Raw genomic sequence first — 18,914 nt, 5'->3', positions numbered from 1 at the left:
GAGCGTTGAGAGTTGGTTCATGTCCCGGTTCCGGATTTTCGAACGTCCTTTCGTATAATTTAATATCTTGTACTTTGCGTTTTGTAACTTGTACTCTTGTCATTTTTAGACGTTCTTCATCAATAATTTGAACCTTTTTGATTGTATCTTGTACTTTTGAGCTTTTTGGACGTTTTGGTCTTTCAAATCTTCGTTTTTGTCTTTAAATCTTCATTTTCGAGCGATTTGCGTCTTTCGTCTTCGCACTTATTTATTTAACTATTACAACTAAAAATAAGGAAATTACATTTAAAAACTTTACATATTGGAACGATATTGCTACTAAATATATGTTCATTTGGAACACTATCAATATATATACATTAAATGTCTTTACAACGATAATTGTTACATATATGTCTCGTTTAAAAATCATTATGTTAGTAGTCTTGTTTTTACATATGTAGTTCATTGTTAATATACTTAATGATATGTTTACTTATCATAGTATCATGTTAACTATATATATATATCCATATATATGTCATCATATAGTTTTTACAAGTTTTAACGTTCGTGAATCACCGGTCAACTTGGGTGGTCAATTGTCTATATGAAACATATTTCAATTAATCAAGTCTTAACAAGTTTGATTGCTTAACATGTTGGAAATATTTAATCATGTAAATATCAATCTCAATTAATATATATAAACATGGAAAAGTTCGGGTCACTACAGTTGAACCCACCAATCATCTAAATTTCTACACTTAGTCTCCTGAAAAACCGCAATATCAGGCCTCTCACTACGACATAAGCCCTTCACCCAACTGAATTTACCCCTTACCCCAAAGCCACGCACATTCAAAGAAAGTATCTTCATAACAAATTAAAAAAACGAAAAAAATGAACGAGATGAGAGGAAATGGCTTACTGATGATTCGGCCATTTCAATCCAATCTGTTCCCCATAGTCCCTTAATTCCACATTGTTGATAGACCCACCCAATGAAACCTTAGTACTTTGGGACATACCAGATTTTTTGGCTCTAGTTCTAACAGTGGTTGTCTTCTTTCGACACGATTTACACTTGGATCGATCACCACAATTGCTACCATTTCGTGCCATGCTTTTTAATTTCATGATTCGCGATGATTCCTTCCAATTGCCCATTACATTCCAGTAGCATTCATTACAGACCGAGACATCAGATTGCTTCGACTCACCCGTAGCCCTAATTTTTTCTTTTCTGATTCCATCACATTCGTTTAAACCCCTAGCCGAAGTTGGGCCTTTCTTTTTATTTTTTAAGGAAGATTGGGCTCTAGTATAACTATCTGGATTGACAATAGGGTCAGTTGGGCCTCCTGTCTTCTCACCATTATCCACAGGCCCATTTACATTGGACTCATGTCCATCACCCAGGTCCACACCTGCCACAAACTCGTTACCCGTGCATTTACTGCCCAAATTATTGGAATTTTCACCCACCGAATTTTCTTCACACCTGCTGGCATGCGAATTCTTGGAATTAGGGTTTGTATCAACATTACTTTTTGACTCACCAACCAACTCTTCGTTTTCCTCGACCAATTTGTCCACCTCAGCACATCTAGACTCTTGGTCTTCTTCTTCCACCGCTGCATTGACCGGAGCATGTCCGGCATTAACTCCGGTATCTACTCTATTTGGTTTAAAACCCGGAATCTTAACCGACTCCTCAATATTTTGCCTACTCTTAGAAAAAGTTTTATGCATTACTTTAAAAAATTAAAGCTTTTAAACAAACATAAAGATGAAAAAAGGTAGGGAATTGAAATGGGAAAAATGATAAATAAATGGCATGGGATACCTTTTCAAGTGTGCAAGTTTAATGTTTTTCCCTTTTTTTTCACTAAAACCAAGTGAAAGGGAATTGAATACATTGTCTAGTGTTTTTAACTTTGAACTAGTAAAGCTATTTTTTTTTTTCCTTAAGGCAAAACGCAGAGACCCGACCCGAAATGTCTTCAACAGGGTTAAATTCAAGACCTCAAATTTTGATTCACTATTTCCATTTTTCTTTTTAATTTTTTTTCCCCTGTCTCGTAATAACCAATGGGATGGGAGGCAAGCTATGACGACAGGGCAACTCAATATTGTCATACCAATAACCCTTTGATTTTAAAGCCAAAATTTCAATTCAATAAGATTATAACGATATGGAATTGATTCGCAATATTTCTCTTAAATAAAGGCAGCTATATATCCTAGCTAATTTGCTTTACAAAATTGCTACTCCCTTTGTGATAAAACATAAAAATATACTAATTATCTGCTAAACAAGATCCTATCTAGATTAATCTATCCGCCAAAAATGTAAAATAGCTGATCCAACGAAATTCCTTAACTACCCCTCAACAAAACCTCAAGACAATTTCCGAATTTCCCCCGTTTTCAAACAAACATTTCCGTAACCGCTTCCGTTAAATCCACCACCTACATCATACGGTTCATCTATCAACGCCGTTAACATTCACAACCCTAACCAAAGGCCTACAATTCTTACTATGACCCATCGTCCAGTCACGTGCCTGACAACCACGTGAGCAGTAGTTCATCACACCACAAACTGAACACCGCCGGAACTCATTCAACCTCGTCTCCGGCCGGCCACATCCATCGTAACGACAAATCCGTAATGACGGATCCAGTTTCCGGTTCGTGAACCAACCGGCGAGAAACCGGTTCGCCGGATGAGATTTCGGAGCCGGTAAAACGAATCCGAAATCGCTTACGAGTAACGGAGATCCGATAACGGACCTTAACGTTTTCGAACAAATCGCCGTTAGCTCACGTGCATTTGCTTCGATTAAAAATCGTTTGCCTTCATTCACATTTTTTCCGATGCCGTAGCCATCTTTGAGACAATGACCGAGTTCACGGAGAGCGTCAATGTGGCCAAGAGATGCTGCACGTGCGCAGAGCGTGACTCCACCGATTAAATCTTTTACGTTTTTTGAACCGCCGCTGCCGTTGAATTGAATTATCGCGAGTGAATATAACGCTGCCGCGTGAGATCTAATCGCGGCTTTTGCCATTAGTGATGCACCGTTTCTTCTGTTTTGGAAACAATAAAACTGAATCTGCAATAATTACCAAAAAAAAAAAAAAAAAAAAAAAAGAATTATTAGTGAAATTGTTAAATGGCATTATCAACCACAATGTGTAAAAAACTTGATTGAGTACGAGGGGTAAAATTGTAAATATCAAAAATTAACTTTGATGATGTGGTAATAAAATGTGGAAAATCATATAGTAAAAAGTAAAACTAACCATGCCGAGAATGTAAGAAGCTTCAGCATTACCGGCATCCGAGCACCGTTGAAGAAAACGGTGAGCAGGTGGGGACCACTTGTTGGGTTTAACGGCAAACGTTTCAGCTGAAGCTTTTGATAAGACAACGGCGTTAAGTCCTAAACCGTTAAATCTCTTGCATCTGTTCCACAAAAGTAATTAATTCATTAAATGATGTAACTGGTTAATATAATATATATACATAATTAATAAAATGAAGATGTTGATTTATTTCTGGTTCCATACGTTAATAAAGTAGTGACGAAATCGGTGGGACAGTCGGCAGTGGAGCTGAGTTTAGAGAGGATTAACAGAACGATGTCGTCTGGGACATTATCGAAGGGATCGTAGTGAGATGGTGAGAGCTTGGACCTTTTCCGGCAGGTGTTAATCGGAGATCCGGCGACTGGATAAGAATGGCCACGGCGTGTTCTCATTTTGTACCTTAATGAATGAAAGAAAGAAATGGGTTTGGTTTGAACAAAATGACTACAGTGGTGGTGACCATTCAACTCAGGATTTGGTGCTTTATATAAATATAAATATATAATGGATAGTAGTGAAATGACACTAATACCCTTGGCTTACCCCATTTTGTCATTTTGCATTTTTATTGTTATAACAAACTATTTATTATATATATATATATATATATATATATATATATATATATAACTAAATGTAATTAATAATAATAATTCATGAAAAATATTAGTTAGTAACATATATTATATATTTAAAAGCATTGCAATTTTTTTGGGCAATATATAGATGCTTTTGGATATAATATGGAGATTTTTAAGTAATATATGAAGATTTTTTTGAAATATGGAGATTTTTGGGACAAAATAGGAAGACTTTTGGACCCAAAAAAAATTTCACTGGAAGCAAAATTAAAAAAATACAAAATTTTTGTGCTAAAAAATTCGAATCCACTGGAGGTGGGTGCCCCCGCTTATCCCTTACTACTTCCACCCCTGTTTACATGTATATTTATCCAAGTAGATCGTTAAGTTCATAAGATATCATCACTTGTAACTTTATTAGCTCTATTGATCTATTTTATAGAATTTTTGTTTTTGCAAAAAAAAAAAAAAAAAAAAAAAAAAAAAAATTCTTCTTTATATAAGACCATTTTAACCATGACTGTAACGTCACATTCAACTTTTATACTTTTTGGCAAAAAAGTGTAATGTGAATGTGATTTGGCAATGTCAGATTCTGACATTTTATAACTGTGTGTGTGTGTGTCAGTTTTTTGTGTTAAATATTGGGTAGAGTGGTGTGGTAAAATTTGATTGAAAATGGGGTGCGAAAAATAAATTAATTATAAAATATATAGAAAATTAAAATTAAAAAATCATTGATGGGTTAAAATGAAAATTGACGAATTTTTTTTTTTGCGTTGAGGGTCTGACTAACGCCCCTAATTGACGAAAACTGACACCGCATTAATGGCCGTCAATTTTCGTCAGTTATTGCCAACAGGGACTGACGGGGTAAAGGGTCTAAGGTGGTGTTGAGGGAATTTTACAGTCTTTTATGAAGCTTTGCTCCGTATACAAAAAAACCCATAAACAAAAAATAGAAAACGTTAGATGTAAAAAATCTCACAACCACCTACAAAACTTAAAATGGAAAATAAACAAGGGGCCCAATTGTTGTTGGTACTTAAGGAGACAGTTGATGTTTGTTTCCTGAGAACGGACAGAGCTTGTTTGAAGTTTGATGACGTGACACGTGGAGGGGCTGAGTCAGCAAGGTTACAAGTCACCTGAGTATCATGTAGATCAGTAGATGTACGGATCCGGGGAAACCAAAATCCCAATATATATTTGAGCAAGGTTCGGGTCATTCTAGGACCGATAGTGAAGATGATATTAAATTTTTGTGCAAGTCAGAATTTATGGATGGTTTTAGACACAATTTCGATTACTCGGTCCGTATATACGAAAAAAGACCCGAGTCGATATACTTGACTCGTAAACCTAATTACTCTGCCTGTATACGCGGTTACTGGCCCGTATATTCGAAAAAGACTCGAATACACGTGAAAAAACCCTTACCCAATAGCTCGTAAGTAAGAGGACCCGGATACCCGTGGAGAAATCCATTTACCCGCTAGTTAGTAACTAAATGTGAACTCGATGTGTCCGAATCCGAGTTTGGGACGAATTTTTTAATCGAGTTCGAGTCTATAATTTATCTAAACCCAGCCCAAGTCCGACACAATGACATCCTAAGTATATGTTGATGTTAGTATCATGTTGATGTCACGTGAATAGAGCTGTATAGAGTAGAGGGAAAGCATGCCTCATGCGTGATTTAGGCAGCCAGGTTACAAGTCAACTATCGTGACAAAACGTTTGTTACGTCGTTCTTTGAATGCTTAGAGCGGTGAACGGTGGTGATTCCATTTCATCTACCTCAAGAGTATCATGTGATCCACTTTTTTTAAACATAAGTCGTTTACAACTATATATCGTTTTATAAAGTTTTATGGAGTAACTATTAATGAAATTATAATGTTAAACTTAAGAGTGATTTGTAGATATATGAGATTACTATTATATAATTAAAAAATAAAGATGATATGACATAATAATCATTTAATTACATAAACTCGTTGATAGAATTTTTTTGTTACAGTTACTCATATTTTAAATATATAATATAAATTAAATATAATATAAAATAAAATTAGTCTATTGTCTTTGTTACAGAGTAACAGTTACGCATATTTTAAATATATAATGTAAATTAGTATATTGTCAATTCGCTATATCATTAAAATTAAAATTTGCTTTACGTGAAACATGCCTGCTTTCTTTTATAGTTTCTATTATATCTCTAAAATAATGACATTATAAATAAGTTTTTTCTTTCTTTAAAAAAAAAAGAAAAAAAAATCTAGGACATTAAGATGATGTCATTAAGTCTAATTAAAAAAAATTATGCATCTTCTTGATTTTTTATTTTTGTTATTTATTATGTTTTGGAACAGGTTTCAAATTAAAACAGGTTTTAAACAAAATTAGAACAAGTTTCAAGTCTCTCTGTTTCCATTTTGAAATATAGAAGAAGAAGATGAAGATGAAGAAGATTTACAAAAACAATCTAAATTTAATTTTGTGCATTCTTTTCATTCTTTCAGTTCATGCTGGTGTAAGGTATGCATTTTTCATTTAGTTATGGTTTTCTTGAAAACATATATATTTTGCAAGTGGCCGATTAATCGACAATAGAACATGATTTGTAGATGATCAATATTTGACAATAGAACATGATTTGAATGTTTATTTACGCACTTGGCTGGTTGAGGGATAGATGACTTCGGTTTTATGGTATCGCGTTATGTATGTTGTTATTATTTACCTCATTTTTATGTATTCTTGAAAGTTATGATTCATATATTAGGGAAAATATATGTAATAATATATACAGAGTAATCTAAATTATTAATGTTAACAAATACTGTATGTATACTCATATATCCATATCTATATTTCTACATATCTATGCGTTTGGGTGATAATTATATATCTAAACATAGTTACATATCTGTAAGCTAATCATCCATAACCATATACATATTTATTATTCATCCATGTAGATCATTTATATCGACTGTGAAGTAATTGGAGCAGGTAATATTGATTGAATTTGTCGACCACTGTCATCCGTACTGTCGTAAACATGTATAATTATATTGTTTATAGCGGTCGAGATTGACTTTTTTATGACGGTTATTCAAGTATACAATAAATTTATACACGTTGACGGTAATTCTAAAAGTTGTGATTACTCGATAGGAAAATCTAATAACCCGTACTAAATCTAATCTAATACATAAATATAGTAGAAGACAAAAATATTTATGTCTCATTATGTTTGAACAAAGAATGATTAGGTTTAATAAAACATAGCGAGAACTATGCCTGACAAACGGGTCAGGTTGAGTCGGTTTGGGTAATGGGTCAAAATGGTTTTAAGTTGAAATGGGTCATAGGTCAAACGGGTCAATTTTTTAAACGGGTCAAAATGGGTCAGGTTGGGTCGGTTTGGGTAACGGGTCGAAACGGGTCACAGGTCAATTGGGTCAAATGAGTTACATCGCTTTTTTTACATTTATTACATTATTTTAGTTATTATTATCTATTATATATACATAAGAAACATTAATATACATGATAAATGATATAAACATGAATGCTTTCATAAATTTTTAACGAATGAAATTTTTTATGCTCTACCCATTTGACTCATTCACAAAACACATTAGACCTATTTTTATTTATTGATCTTTGAGTCTTGATACACATTAGAGTCGTTTCTTCATTTTTTGTATAGAACTCAATAGGTTGGAGAAAACTCATTTGAATCTTTTTTTAAGTTTTGATTTACATTATTAGGCCTAATTTTTCTCAAGACCCAATTGACCCGAAAACTTGACCCATTTGACTCGAATTTGAGTGTTTGGGTCTCAATTTCCAGGTATAGCGAGAACTCACTCTTGTGGTCCAGTGGTTTACCCCTTTGCACTTGTGCATTTGGATGGGGGTGGGGAGGTCTCAAGTTCGAGTCCCTCACCTTAAAAATATTCGTGGGATTTATTTTCTGAAAGCCGAATTGCCCCGGGGAAGGTTTTACCGACCCGTATTCAGGACTCAGGCCCGACCGTCTGCCCCTTAGGATGGTATAAGGTTTGAATCCCTGTAATGCGGTTCGGGTTTCCTGCCTGAAAGCGCGTACATGCGTGGTAAATGAGAGTATTCGATGCCAACAACTTGCCTTTCAAAAAAAAAAAATAGTGAGAATATACAACATGTTTGGTCTCAAATTGCAAAAGGAAGACCTTGTAAAGATTAGGAAGTTTAGCAAGCAATATACATCAATCATTATCATTATTAATTTTATTATAAATACTAATAATATTAATATTAATGTCTATTAATGTAGAAAAACATTCCTGAATCATGATTAACATAGCCTTAAAACCAACATCGTGATGTGAAGTAGTAATCCAACTTGCCATTGTCTTTGTCTTTAACATTAAGTTACAAAACAACATCTATAACCGGACACTTTTCCCTTTGCTAATCAAAATTATATCCAATTTGAGAGTCACCTTAAAAGGCGTGCAAGGTTGACAATCGTACAAGGTTTAAAATTTTGAAAGAATTTAACTTTAAAAAAAAAAAACCCTTTAAATATACATGTTGACTTAAAATGAGATTATATACTTGTTTAGTAGTATTATATTTTTATGTGTATTGAAAAAATTTAACGTTTTGAGTTTTTAACACGAATCGTTTAGGGTTTAGGGTTTTGGGACTAAACTAAAAACACTAAATCCTGAATCTTAAACCCTAAACTCTAAATCAAGCTAAATTTTGAAAAAACTTCACAGAAGTTGAAAAAAACGCTCGAAGAATAACATACATCACGATGAATGTTATTAAGAGTTAAACTCGGTCATGAGTTTAAGACTACAAAAAAAGAGGCAAAATAGCGTAGAAACACAACAAAAAAGCTTTGATCACATACATAAATTGAAACCCGTGACAAAAGTTGAAGTTAGTTGCCCGAAAGAAGACCTTAAACTTGAAAATCTGCACTCGGTTAACGTGATCTACTTCTTTGATAATAGTTTGGGGCCCGGTAAAAAGGACCTCATCTAAGTGGGCTTGTGATCGGAATTAAGTTATAGAGTCGTTGTTGAGCCGTTTGAAAAAATGCATCAGCCCTCACTTTAGCCCATTTGCTTCGAAGAAAAAATGACAATTGTTAACAATTGAACCATCGGGCTAATGTTTATATAAACTCGATATAAGAGGCGATGCTTTGTGATCTTTAATCTCGGAAAACCATGGCTTCTTGAAATGTTATGAAAAGGACTTGAAAGAGATTGACCAACGAATGTGACGACCCGGAAATTTCCAACCAAATTTAAAATTTATCTTTATATATTTCTGACACGATAAGTGAAAGGACCTGTTCATATACATTATAAACGATTCACAATAGTTGATTACATCGCGAGGTATTTGACCTCTATATGATACATTTTACAAACATTGCATTCGTTTTTAAAAGACAAACTTTCTTTACAACGAAAGTTGACGGCATGCATGAAATGTCCCGTTCTTATTGATTAAAAACGTTCCATATTAATTGATTTCGTTGCGAGGTTTTGACCTCTATATGAGACGTTTTTCAAAGACTGCATTCATTTTTAAAACAAACCATAACCTTTATTTCATAAATAAAGGTTTAAAAAGCTTTACGTAGATTATCAAATAATGATAATCTAAAATATCCTGTTTACACACGACCATTACATAATGGTTTACAATACAAATATGTTACATCGAAATCAGTTTCTTGAATGCAGTTTTTACACAATATCATACAAACATGGACTCCAAATCTTGTCCTTATTTTAGTATGCAACAGCGGAAGCTCTTAATATTCACCTGAGAATAAACATGCTTTAAACGTCAACAAAAATGTTGGTGAGTTATAGGTTTAACCTATATATATCAAATCGTAACAATAGACCACAAGATTTCATATTTCAATACACATCCCATACATAGAGATAAAAATCATTCATATGGTGAACACCTGGTAACCGACATTAACAAGATGCATATATAAGAATATCCCCATCATTCCTGGACACCCTTCGGATATGATATAAATTTCGAAGTACTAAAGCATCCGGTACTTTGGATGGGGTTTGTTAGGCCCAATAGATCTATCTTTAGGATTCGCGTCAATTAGGGTGTCTGTTCCCTAATTCTTAGATTACCAGACTTAATAAAAAGGGGCATATTCGATTTCGATAATTCAACCATAGAATGTAGTTTCACGTACTTGTGTCTATTTTGTAAATCATTTATAAAACCTGCATGTATTCTCATCCCAAAAATATTAGATTTTAAAAGTGGGACTATAACTCACTTTCACAGATTTTTACTTCGTCGGGAAGTAAGACTTGGTCACTGGTTGATTCACGAACCTATAACAATATATACATATATATCAAAGTATGTTCAAAATATATTTACAACACTTTTAATATATTTTGATGTTTTAAGTTTATTAAGTCAGCTGTCCTCGTTAGTAACCTACAACTAGTTGTCCACAGTTAGATGTACAGAAATAAATCGATAAATATTATCTTGAATCAATCCACGACCCAGGGTATACGTATCTCAGTATTGATCACAACTCAAACTATATATATTTTGGAATCAACCTCAACCCTGTATAGCTAACTCCAACATTCACATATAGAGTGTCTATGGTTGTTCCGAAATATATATGGATGTGTCGACATGATAGGTCGAAACATTGTATACGTGTCTATGGTATCTCAAGATTACATAATATACAATAAAAGTTGATTAAGTTATGGTTGGAATAGATTTGTTACCAATTTTCACGTAGCTAAAATGAGAAAAATTATCCAATCTTGTTTTACCCATAACTTCTTCATTTTAAATCCGTTTTGAGTGAATCAAATTGCTATGGTTTCATATTGAACTATATTTTATGAATCTAAACAGAAAAAGTATAGGTTTATAGTCGGAAAAATAAGTTACAAGTCGTTTTTGTAAAGGTAGTCATTTCAGTCGAAAGATCGACGTCTAGATGACCATTTTAGAAAACATACTTTCACTTTGAGTTTAACCATAATTTTTGGATATAGTTTCATGTTTATAATAAAAATCATTTTCTCAGAATAACAACTTTTAAATCAAAGTTTATCATAGTTTTTAATTAACTAACCCAAAACAGCCCGCGGTGTTACTACGACGGCGTAAATCCGGTTTTACGGTGTTTTTCGTGTTTCCAGGTTTTAAATCTTTAAGTTAGCATATCATATAGATATAGAACATGTGTTTAGTTGATTTTAAAAGTCAAGTTAGAAGGATTAACTTTTGTTTGCGAACAAGTTTAGAATTAACTAAACTATGTTCTAGTGATTACAAGTTTAAACCTTCGAATAAGATAGCTTTATATGTATGAATCGAATGATGTTATGAACATCATTACTACCTTAATTTCCTTGGATAAACCTACTGGAAGAGAGAAAAATGGATCTAGCTTCAATGGATCCTTGGATGGCTCGAAGTTCTTGAAGCAGAATCATGACACGAAAACAAGTTCAAGTAAGATCATCACTTGAAATAAGATTGTTATAGTTATAGAAATTGAACCAAAGTTTGAATATGATTATTACCTTGTATTAGAATGATAACCTACTGTAAGAAACAAAGATTTCTTGAGGTTGGATGATCACCTTACAAGATTGGAAGTGAGCTAGCAAACTTGAAAGTATTCTTGATTTTATGAAACTAGAACTTTTGGAATTTATGAAGAACACTTAGAACTTGAAGATAGAACTTGAGAGAGATCAATTAGATGAAGAAAATTGAAGAATGAAAGTGTTTGTAGGTGTTTTTGGTCGTTGGTGTATGGATTAGATATAAAGGATATGTAATTTTGTTTTCATGTAAATAAGTCATGAATGATTACTCATATTTTTGTAATTTTATGAGATATTTCATGCTAGTTGCCAAATGATGGTTCCCACATGTGTTAGGTGACTCACATGGGCTGCTAAGAGCTGATCATTGGAGTGTATATACCAATAGTACATACATCTAAAAGCTGTGTATTGTACGAGTACGAATACGGGTGCATACGAGTAGAATTGTTGATGAAACTGAACGAGGATGTAATTGTAAGCATTTTTGTTAAGTAGAAGTAGTTTGATAAGTGTATTGAAGTCTTTCAAAAGTGTATAAATACATATTAAAACACTACATGTATATACATTTTAACTGAGTCGTTAAGTCATCGTTAGTCGTTACATGTAAATGTTGTTTTGAAACCTTTAGGTTAACGATCTTGTTAAATGTTGTTAACCCAATGTTTATAATATCAAAAGAGATTTTAAATTACTATATTATCATGATATTATGATGTACGAATATCTCTTAATATGATATATATACATTAAATGTCGTTACAACGATAATCGTTACATATATGTCTCGTTTCAAAATCATTAAGTTAGTAGTCTTGTTTTTACATATGTAGTTCATTGTTAATATACTTAATGATATGTTTACTTATCATAATATAATGTTAACTATATATATAACCATATATATGTCATCATATAGTTTTTACAAGTTTTAACGTTCGTGAATCACCGGTCAACTTGGGTGGTCAATTGTCTATATGAAACCTATTTCAATTAATCAAGTCTTAACAAGTTTGATTGCTTAACATGTTGGAAACATTTAATCATGTAAATATCAATCTCAATTAATATATATAAACATGGAAAAGTTCGGGTCACTACAGTACCTACCCGTTAAATAAATTTCGTCCCGAAATTTTAAGCTGTTGAAGGTGTTGACGAATCTTCTGGAAATAGATGCGGGTATTTCTTCTTCATCTGATCTTCAAGCTCCCAGGTAAACTCGAGTCCTCTACGAGCATTCCATCGAACCTTAACAATTGGTATCTTGTTTTGCTTAAGTCTTTTAACCTCACGATCCATCATTTCGACGGGTTCTTCGATGAATTGAAGTTTTTCATTGATTTGGATTTCATCTAACGGAATAGTGAGATCTTCTTTAGCAAAATATTTCTTCAAATTCGAGACGTGGAAAGTGTTATGTACAGCCGCGAGTTGTTGAGGTAACTCAAGTCGGTAAGCTACTGGTCCGACACGATCAATAATCTTGAATGGTCTAATATACCTTGGATTTAATTTCCCTCGTTTACCAAATCGAACAACGCCTTTCCAAGGTGCAACTTTAAGCATGACCATCTCTCCAATTTCAAATTCTATATCTTTTCTTTTAATGTCAGCGTAGCTCTTTTGTCGACTTTGGGCGGTTTTCAACCGTTGTTGAATTTGGATGATCTTCTCGGTAGTTTCTTGTATAATCTCCGGACCCGTAATCTGTCTATCCCCCACTTCACTCCAACAAATCGGAGACCTGCACTTTCTACCATAAAGTGCTTCAAACGGCGCCATCTCAATGCTTGAATGGTAGCTGTTGTTGTAGGAAAATTCTGCTAACGGTAGATGTCGATCCCAACTGTTTCCGAAATCAATAACACATGCTCGTAGCATGTCTTCAAGCGTTTGTATCGTCCTTTCACTCTGCCCATCAGTTTGTGGATGATAGGCAGTACTCATGTCTAGACGAGTTCCTAATGCTTGATGTAATGTCTGCCAGAATCTTGAAATAAATCTGCCATCCCTATCAGAGATAATAGAGATTGGTATTCCATGTCTGGAGACGACTTCCTTCAAATACAGTCGTGCTAACTTCTCCATCTTGTCATCTTCTCTTATTGGCAGGAAGTGTGCTGATTTGGTGAGACGATCAACTATTACCCAAATAGTATCAAAACCACTTGCAGTCCTTGGCAATTTAGTGATGAAATCCATGGTAATGTTTTCCCATTTCCATTCCGGGATTTCGGGTTGTTGAAGTAGACCTGATGGTTTCTGATGCTCAGCTTTGACCTTAGAACACGTCAAACATTCTCCCACGTATTTAGCAACATCGGCTTTCATACCCGGCCACCAAAAATGTTTCTTGAGATCCTTGTACATCTTCCCCGTTCCAGGATGTATTGAGTATCTGGTTTTATGAGCTTCTCTAAGTACCATTTCTCTCATATCTCCAAATTTTGGTACCCAAATCCTTTCAGCCCTATACCGGGTTCCGTCTTCCCGAATATTAAGATGCTTCTCCGATCCTTTGGGTATTTCATCCTTTAAATTTCCCACTTTTAAAACTCCTTGTTGCGCCTCCTTTATTTGAGTAGTAATGTTATTATGAATCATTATATTCATAGATTTTACTCGAATGGGTTCTCTGTCCTTCCTGCTCAAGGCATCGGCTACCACATTTGCCTTCCCCGGGTGGTAACGAATCTCAAAGTCGTAATCATTCAATAATTCAATCCACCTACGCTGCCTCATATTCAGTTGTTTCTGATTAAATATGTGTTGAAGACTTTTGTGGTCGGTATATATAATACTTTTGACCCGATATAAGTAGTGCCTCCAAGTCTTTAATGCAAAAACAACCGCGCCTAATTCCAAATCATGCGTCGTATAATTTTGTTCGTGAATCTTCAATTGTCTAGACGCATAAGCAATCACCTTCGTTCGTTGCATTAATACACAACCGAGACCTTGCTTTGATGCATCACAATAAATCACAAAATCATCATTCCCTTCAGGCAATGACAATATAGGTGCCGTAGTTAGCTTTTTCTTCAATAACTGAAACGCTTTCTCTTGTTCATCATTCCATTCAAATTTCTTCCCTTTATGCGTTAATGCAGTCAAGGGTTTTGCTATTCTGGAAAAGTCTTGGATGAACCTTCTGTAGTAACCAGCTAGTCCTAAAAACTGGCGTATGTGTTTCGGAGTTTTCGGGGTTTCCCACTTTTCAACAGTTTCTATCTTTGCCGGATCCACCTTAATACCTTCTTTGTTCACTATGTGACCGAGGAATTGAACTTCTTCCAACCAAAATGCACACTTTGAAAACTTAGCGTACAATTCTTCCTTCCTCAATACTTCTAACACCTTTCTCAAATGTTCACCGTGTTCTTGGTCATTCTTTGAGTAAATAAGTATGTCATCAATGAAAACAATGACAAACTTGTCAAGGTATCGTCCACACACTCGGTTCATAAGGTCCATGAACACAGCTGGTGCATTAGTTAAACCAAACGGCATGACCATAAACTCGTAATGACCGTAACGTGTTCTGAAAGCAGTCTTTGGAATATCATCTTCTTTCACCCGCATTTGATGATACCCGGAACGTAAGTCAATCTTTGAATAAACAGACGAGCCTTGTAGTTGATCAAATAAGTCATCGATTCTCGGTAGTGGGTAGCGGTTCTTGATGGTAAGTTTGTTCAACTCTCGGTAGTCGATACACAACCTGAATGTACCATCTTTCTTCTTGACAAACAAAACAGGAGCTCCCCACGGTGATGTGCTTGGTCGAATGAAACCACGCTCTAAAAGTTCTTGTAATTGGCTTTGTAGTTCTTTCATCTCGCTGGGTGCGAGTCTGTAAGGAGCACGAGCTATTGGTGCAGCTCCTGGTACAAGATCTATTTGAAATTCAACGGATCGATGTGGGGGTAATCCCGGTAATTCTTTCGGAAATACATCAGGAAATTCTTTTGCGACGGGAACATCATTGATGCTCTTTTCTTCAGTTTGTACTTTCTCGACGTGTGCTAGAACAACATAGCAACCTTTTCTTATTAGTTTTTGTGCCTTCAAATTACTAATAAGATGTAGCTTCGTGTTGCCCTTTTCTCCGTACACCATTAAGGGTTTTCCTTTTTCTCGTATAATGCGAATTGCATTTTTGTAACAAACGATCTCCGCTTTCACTTCTTTCAACCAGTCCTTACCGATTATCACATCAAAACTCCCTAACTCTACTGGTATCAAATCAATCTTAAATGTTTCGCTAACCAGTTTAATTTCTCGATTCCGACATATATTATCTACTGAAATTAATTTACCATTTGCTAATTCGAGTAAAAATTTACTATCCAAAGGCGTCAATGGACAACTTAATTTAGCACAAAAATCTCTACTCATATAGCTTCTATCCGCACCCGAATCAAATAAATCGTAAGCAGATTTATTGTCAATAAGAAACGTACCCGTAACAAGCTCCGGGTCTTCCTGTGCCTCTGCCGCATTAATATTGAAAACTCTTCCACGGCCTTGTCCATTCGTGTTCTCCTGGTTCGGGCAATTTCTAATAATGTGGCCCGGTTTTCCACATTTATAACAAACTACATTGGCATAACTTGCTCCGACACTACTTGCTCCGCCATTACTCGTTTCGACACCATTTGTTCCTTTCGTTCTATTAACCCCTGGTCCGTAGACCTCACACTTCGCCGCGCTATGACCATTTCTTTTACACTTGTTGCAAAATTTGGTGCAGAACCCCGAGTGATTCTTTTCACACCTTTGGCATAGCTGCTTCTGATTGTTGTTGTTGTTGCGGTTATTATTGTTGTTGGGATGATTGTTGTAGTTGCTGTTGTTGTTGTTGTTGTTGGGCCGTTTGTTGTAGTTGCGATTGATGTTGCGATTGTTGGGATAATTGTTGCGATTATTGTTGTAATTGCTGTTGTTGTTGTATTGGTGATTCTTATCACCGTTTTCCTCCCACTTTCTTTTGACTTGCTTCACATTGGCCTCTTCAGCAGTCTGTTCTTTAATTCTTTCTTCAATCTGGTTCACGAGTTTGTGAGCCATTCTACATGCCTGTTGTATGGAGGCGGGCTCGTGTGAACTTATATCTTCTTGGATTCTTTCCGGTAATCCTTTCACAAACGCGTCGATCTTCTCTTCCTCATCTTCGAATGCTCCCGGACACAATAGGCACAATTCTGTGAATCGTCTTTCGTACGTGGTAATATCAAATACTTGGGTTCGTAACCCTCTAAGTTCTGTCTTGAGCTTATTGACCTCGGTTCTGGGACGGTACTTCTCGTTTATCAAGTGCTTGAATGCTGACCACGGTAGTGCGTACGCATCGTCTTGTCCCACTTGCTCTAGATAGGTATTCCACCATGTTAACGCAGAACCTATGAAGGTATGCGTAGCGTACTTTACTTTGTCCTCTTCAGTACACTTACTTATGGCAAACACCGATTCGACCTTCTCGGTCCACCGTTTCAATCCGATCGGTCCTTCGGTTCCATCAAATTCCAAAGGTTTGCAGGCAGTGAATTCTTTGTAGGTGCATCCTACACGATTTCCTGTACTGCTAGATCCAAGGTTATTATTGGTATGTAGCGCAGCCTGTACTGCGGCTATGTTTGAAGCTAGAAAAGTACGGAATTCCTCTTCATTCATATTCACGGTGTGTCGAGTAGTCGGTGCCATTTCCTTCAAAATAGTTAAATGGAACAAGTTAATCATACAGAATATTAAGAGTAGTTAATAGTATTTCGTAGCATAATATGAACTCATTTATAAAAGCTTTTTCTTCATATTAGCGTTTTATAAGTTTAAATTCGGGTAGTACCTACCCGTTAAGTTCATACTTAGTAGCTAATATACAATTCAACTACTACAATTCTATATGAAAAACTGATTATAATAATATTTCGCGTTCAAACTTTTACACAACATTTTACAAACTTACAATACCGCTTATTTTACATATAGCATGAAATATAGCACACAATAAATTTGATACAAGATGGTTGTGAAGATAATTCTAGCTAGTACACAAGTCGTTCAGCAAAGGCAATAAAGACACGTAATTCATACGTCCAGAAACAAGTCATGCATTCTGGTTTTACTAGGACTACTTCCCATCCTTGGTCTTGTGGAACATAACCGTTATGGCCGTTGATAAGACAGCGTGTTGTAACGTCGTCAAAGGGACGAGGGTTACGTAATGTCCAACAGTCCCGTAACAATCTAAAAACCTCATTTCTTACCCCAATTACCGACTCCGTCACTTGTGGGAACGTTTTGTTTAATAGTTGTAGCCCGATGTTCTTGTTCTCACTTTGGTGAGAAGCGAACATTACTAATCCGTAAGCATAACATGATTCTTTATGTTGCATGTTAGCCGCTTTTTCTAAATCACGAAGTCCAATATTCGGATATATTGAGTCAAAATAATTTCTTAACCCATTGCGTAAAATAGCATTTGGGTTCCCCGTAATATATGCGTCAAAGTAAACACATCGTAACTTATGGATTTCCCAATGTGATATCCCCCATCTTCCGAACGAAAGCCTTTTATAAACCAAGGCATTCTTGGAACGTTCTTCGAATGTCTTACAAACTGATCTCGCCTTAAATAGTTGTGCCGAAGAATTCTGACCGACTCTAGACAAGATTTCATCAATCATGTCTCCGGGTAGGTCTCTTAAAATATTGGGTTGTCTATCCATTTTGTGTTTTTATACTGTAAAATAGACAAGAGTTAGATTCATAAAAAAAAATACTTATTAATACAAGCAATTTTTACATATATCATAAAGCATAAGCACACTATATTACATATATTACACCACACGAATACAACTATCTTATTCTGACTCGCTTGTTTCTTCTTCTTCGGTTTTGGTTCGTTTTGCCAAGTTTCTAGGGATATATGATGTTCCCCTAATACGAGCCGTCGTGATCCACATTGGTTTAGAAAAACCTGGTGGTTTAGAGGTTCCCGGGTCATTGTTACAACTTAAGGACTTCGGGGGTTGACGATACATATAAAGTTCATCGGGGTTGGAATTAGATTTCTCTATTTTTATGCCCTTTCCCTTATTATTTTCTTTTGCCTTTTTAAATTCAGTTGGGGTAATTTCTATAACATTATCGGAATTCTCGTCGGAATCCGATTCATCGGAGAATTGGTAATCCTCCCAATATTTTGCTTCCTTGGCGGAAACACCATTGACCATAATTAACCTTGGTCGGTTGGTTGAGGATTTTCTTTTACTTAACCGTTTTATTATTTCCCCCACCGGTTCTATTTCTT

General features: G+C 35.2%; 1 protein-coding gene across 1 annotated transcript; it reads right to left on the bottom strand.

Annotated features, from left to right (window-relative positions):
• Positions 1-2,471: 2,471 nt before the first annotated feature.
• On the bottom strand, positions 2,472-3,752 carry LOC139849927 (F-box protein At1g67340-like). Its single transcript, XM_071839539.1, has 3 exons — positions 3,562-3,752; positions 3,295-3,457; positions 2,472-3,104 (listed from the first exon to the last, which is right to left on the bottom strand). Exons 1-3 carry the CDS (start codon positions 3,750-3,752, stop codon positions 2,472-2,474), a joined length of 987 nt encoding a protein of 328 aa, XP_071695640.1.
• Between the last annotated feature and the right edge of the window lie 15,162 nt (positions 3,753-18,914).

Source organism: Rutidosis leptorrhynchoides, chromosome 5 (genome assembly GCF_046630445.1).
Source record: "Rutidosis leptorrhynchoides isolate AG116_Rl617_1_P2 chromosome 5, CSIRO_AGI_Rlap_v1, whole genome shotgun sequence".
NCBI classification, from domain to species: Eukaryota; Viridiplantae; Streptophyta; class Magnoliopsida; order Asterales; family Asteraceae; genus Rutidosis; species Rutidosis leptorrhynchoides.
Note: the sequence above shows the minus strand (reverse complement) of the source record. Positions and strands in the feature narration are given on the sequence as shown.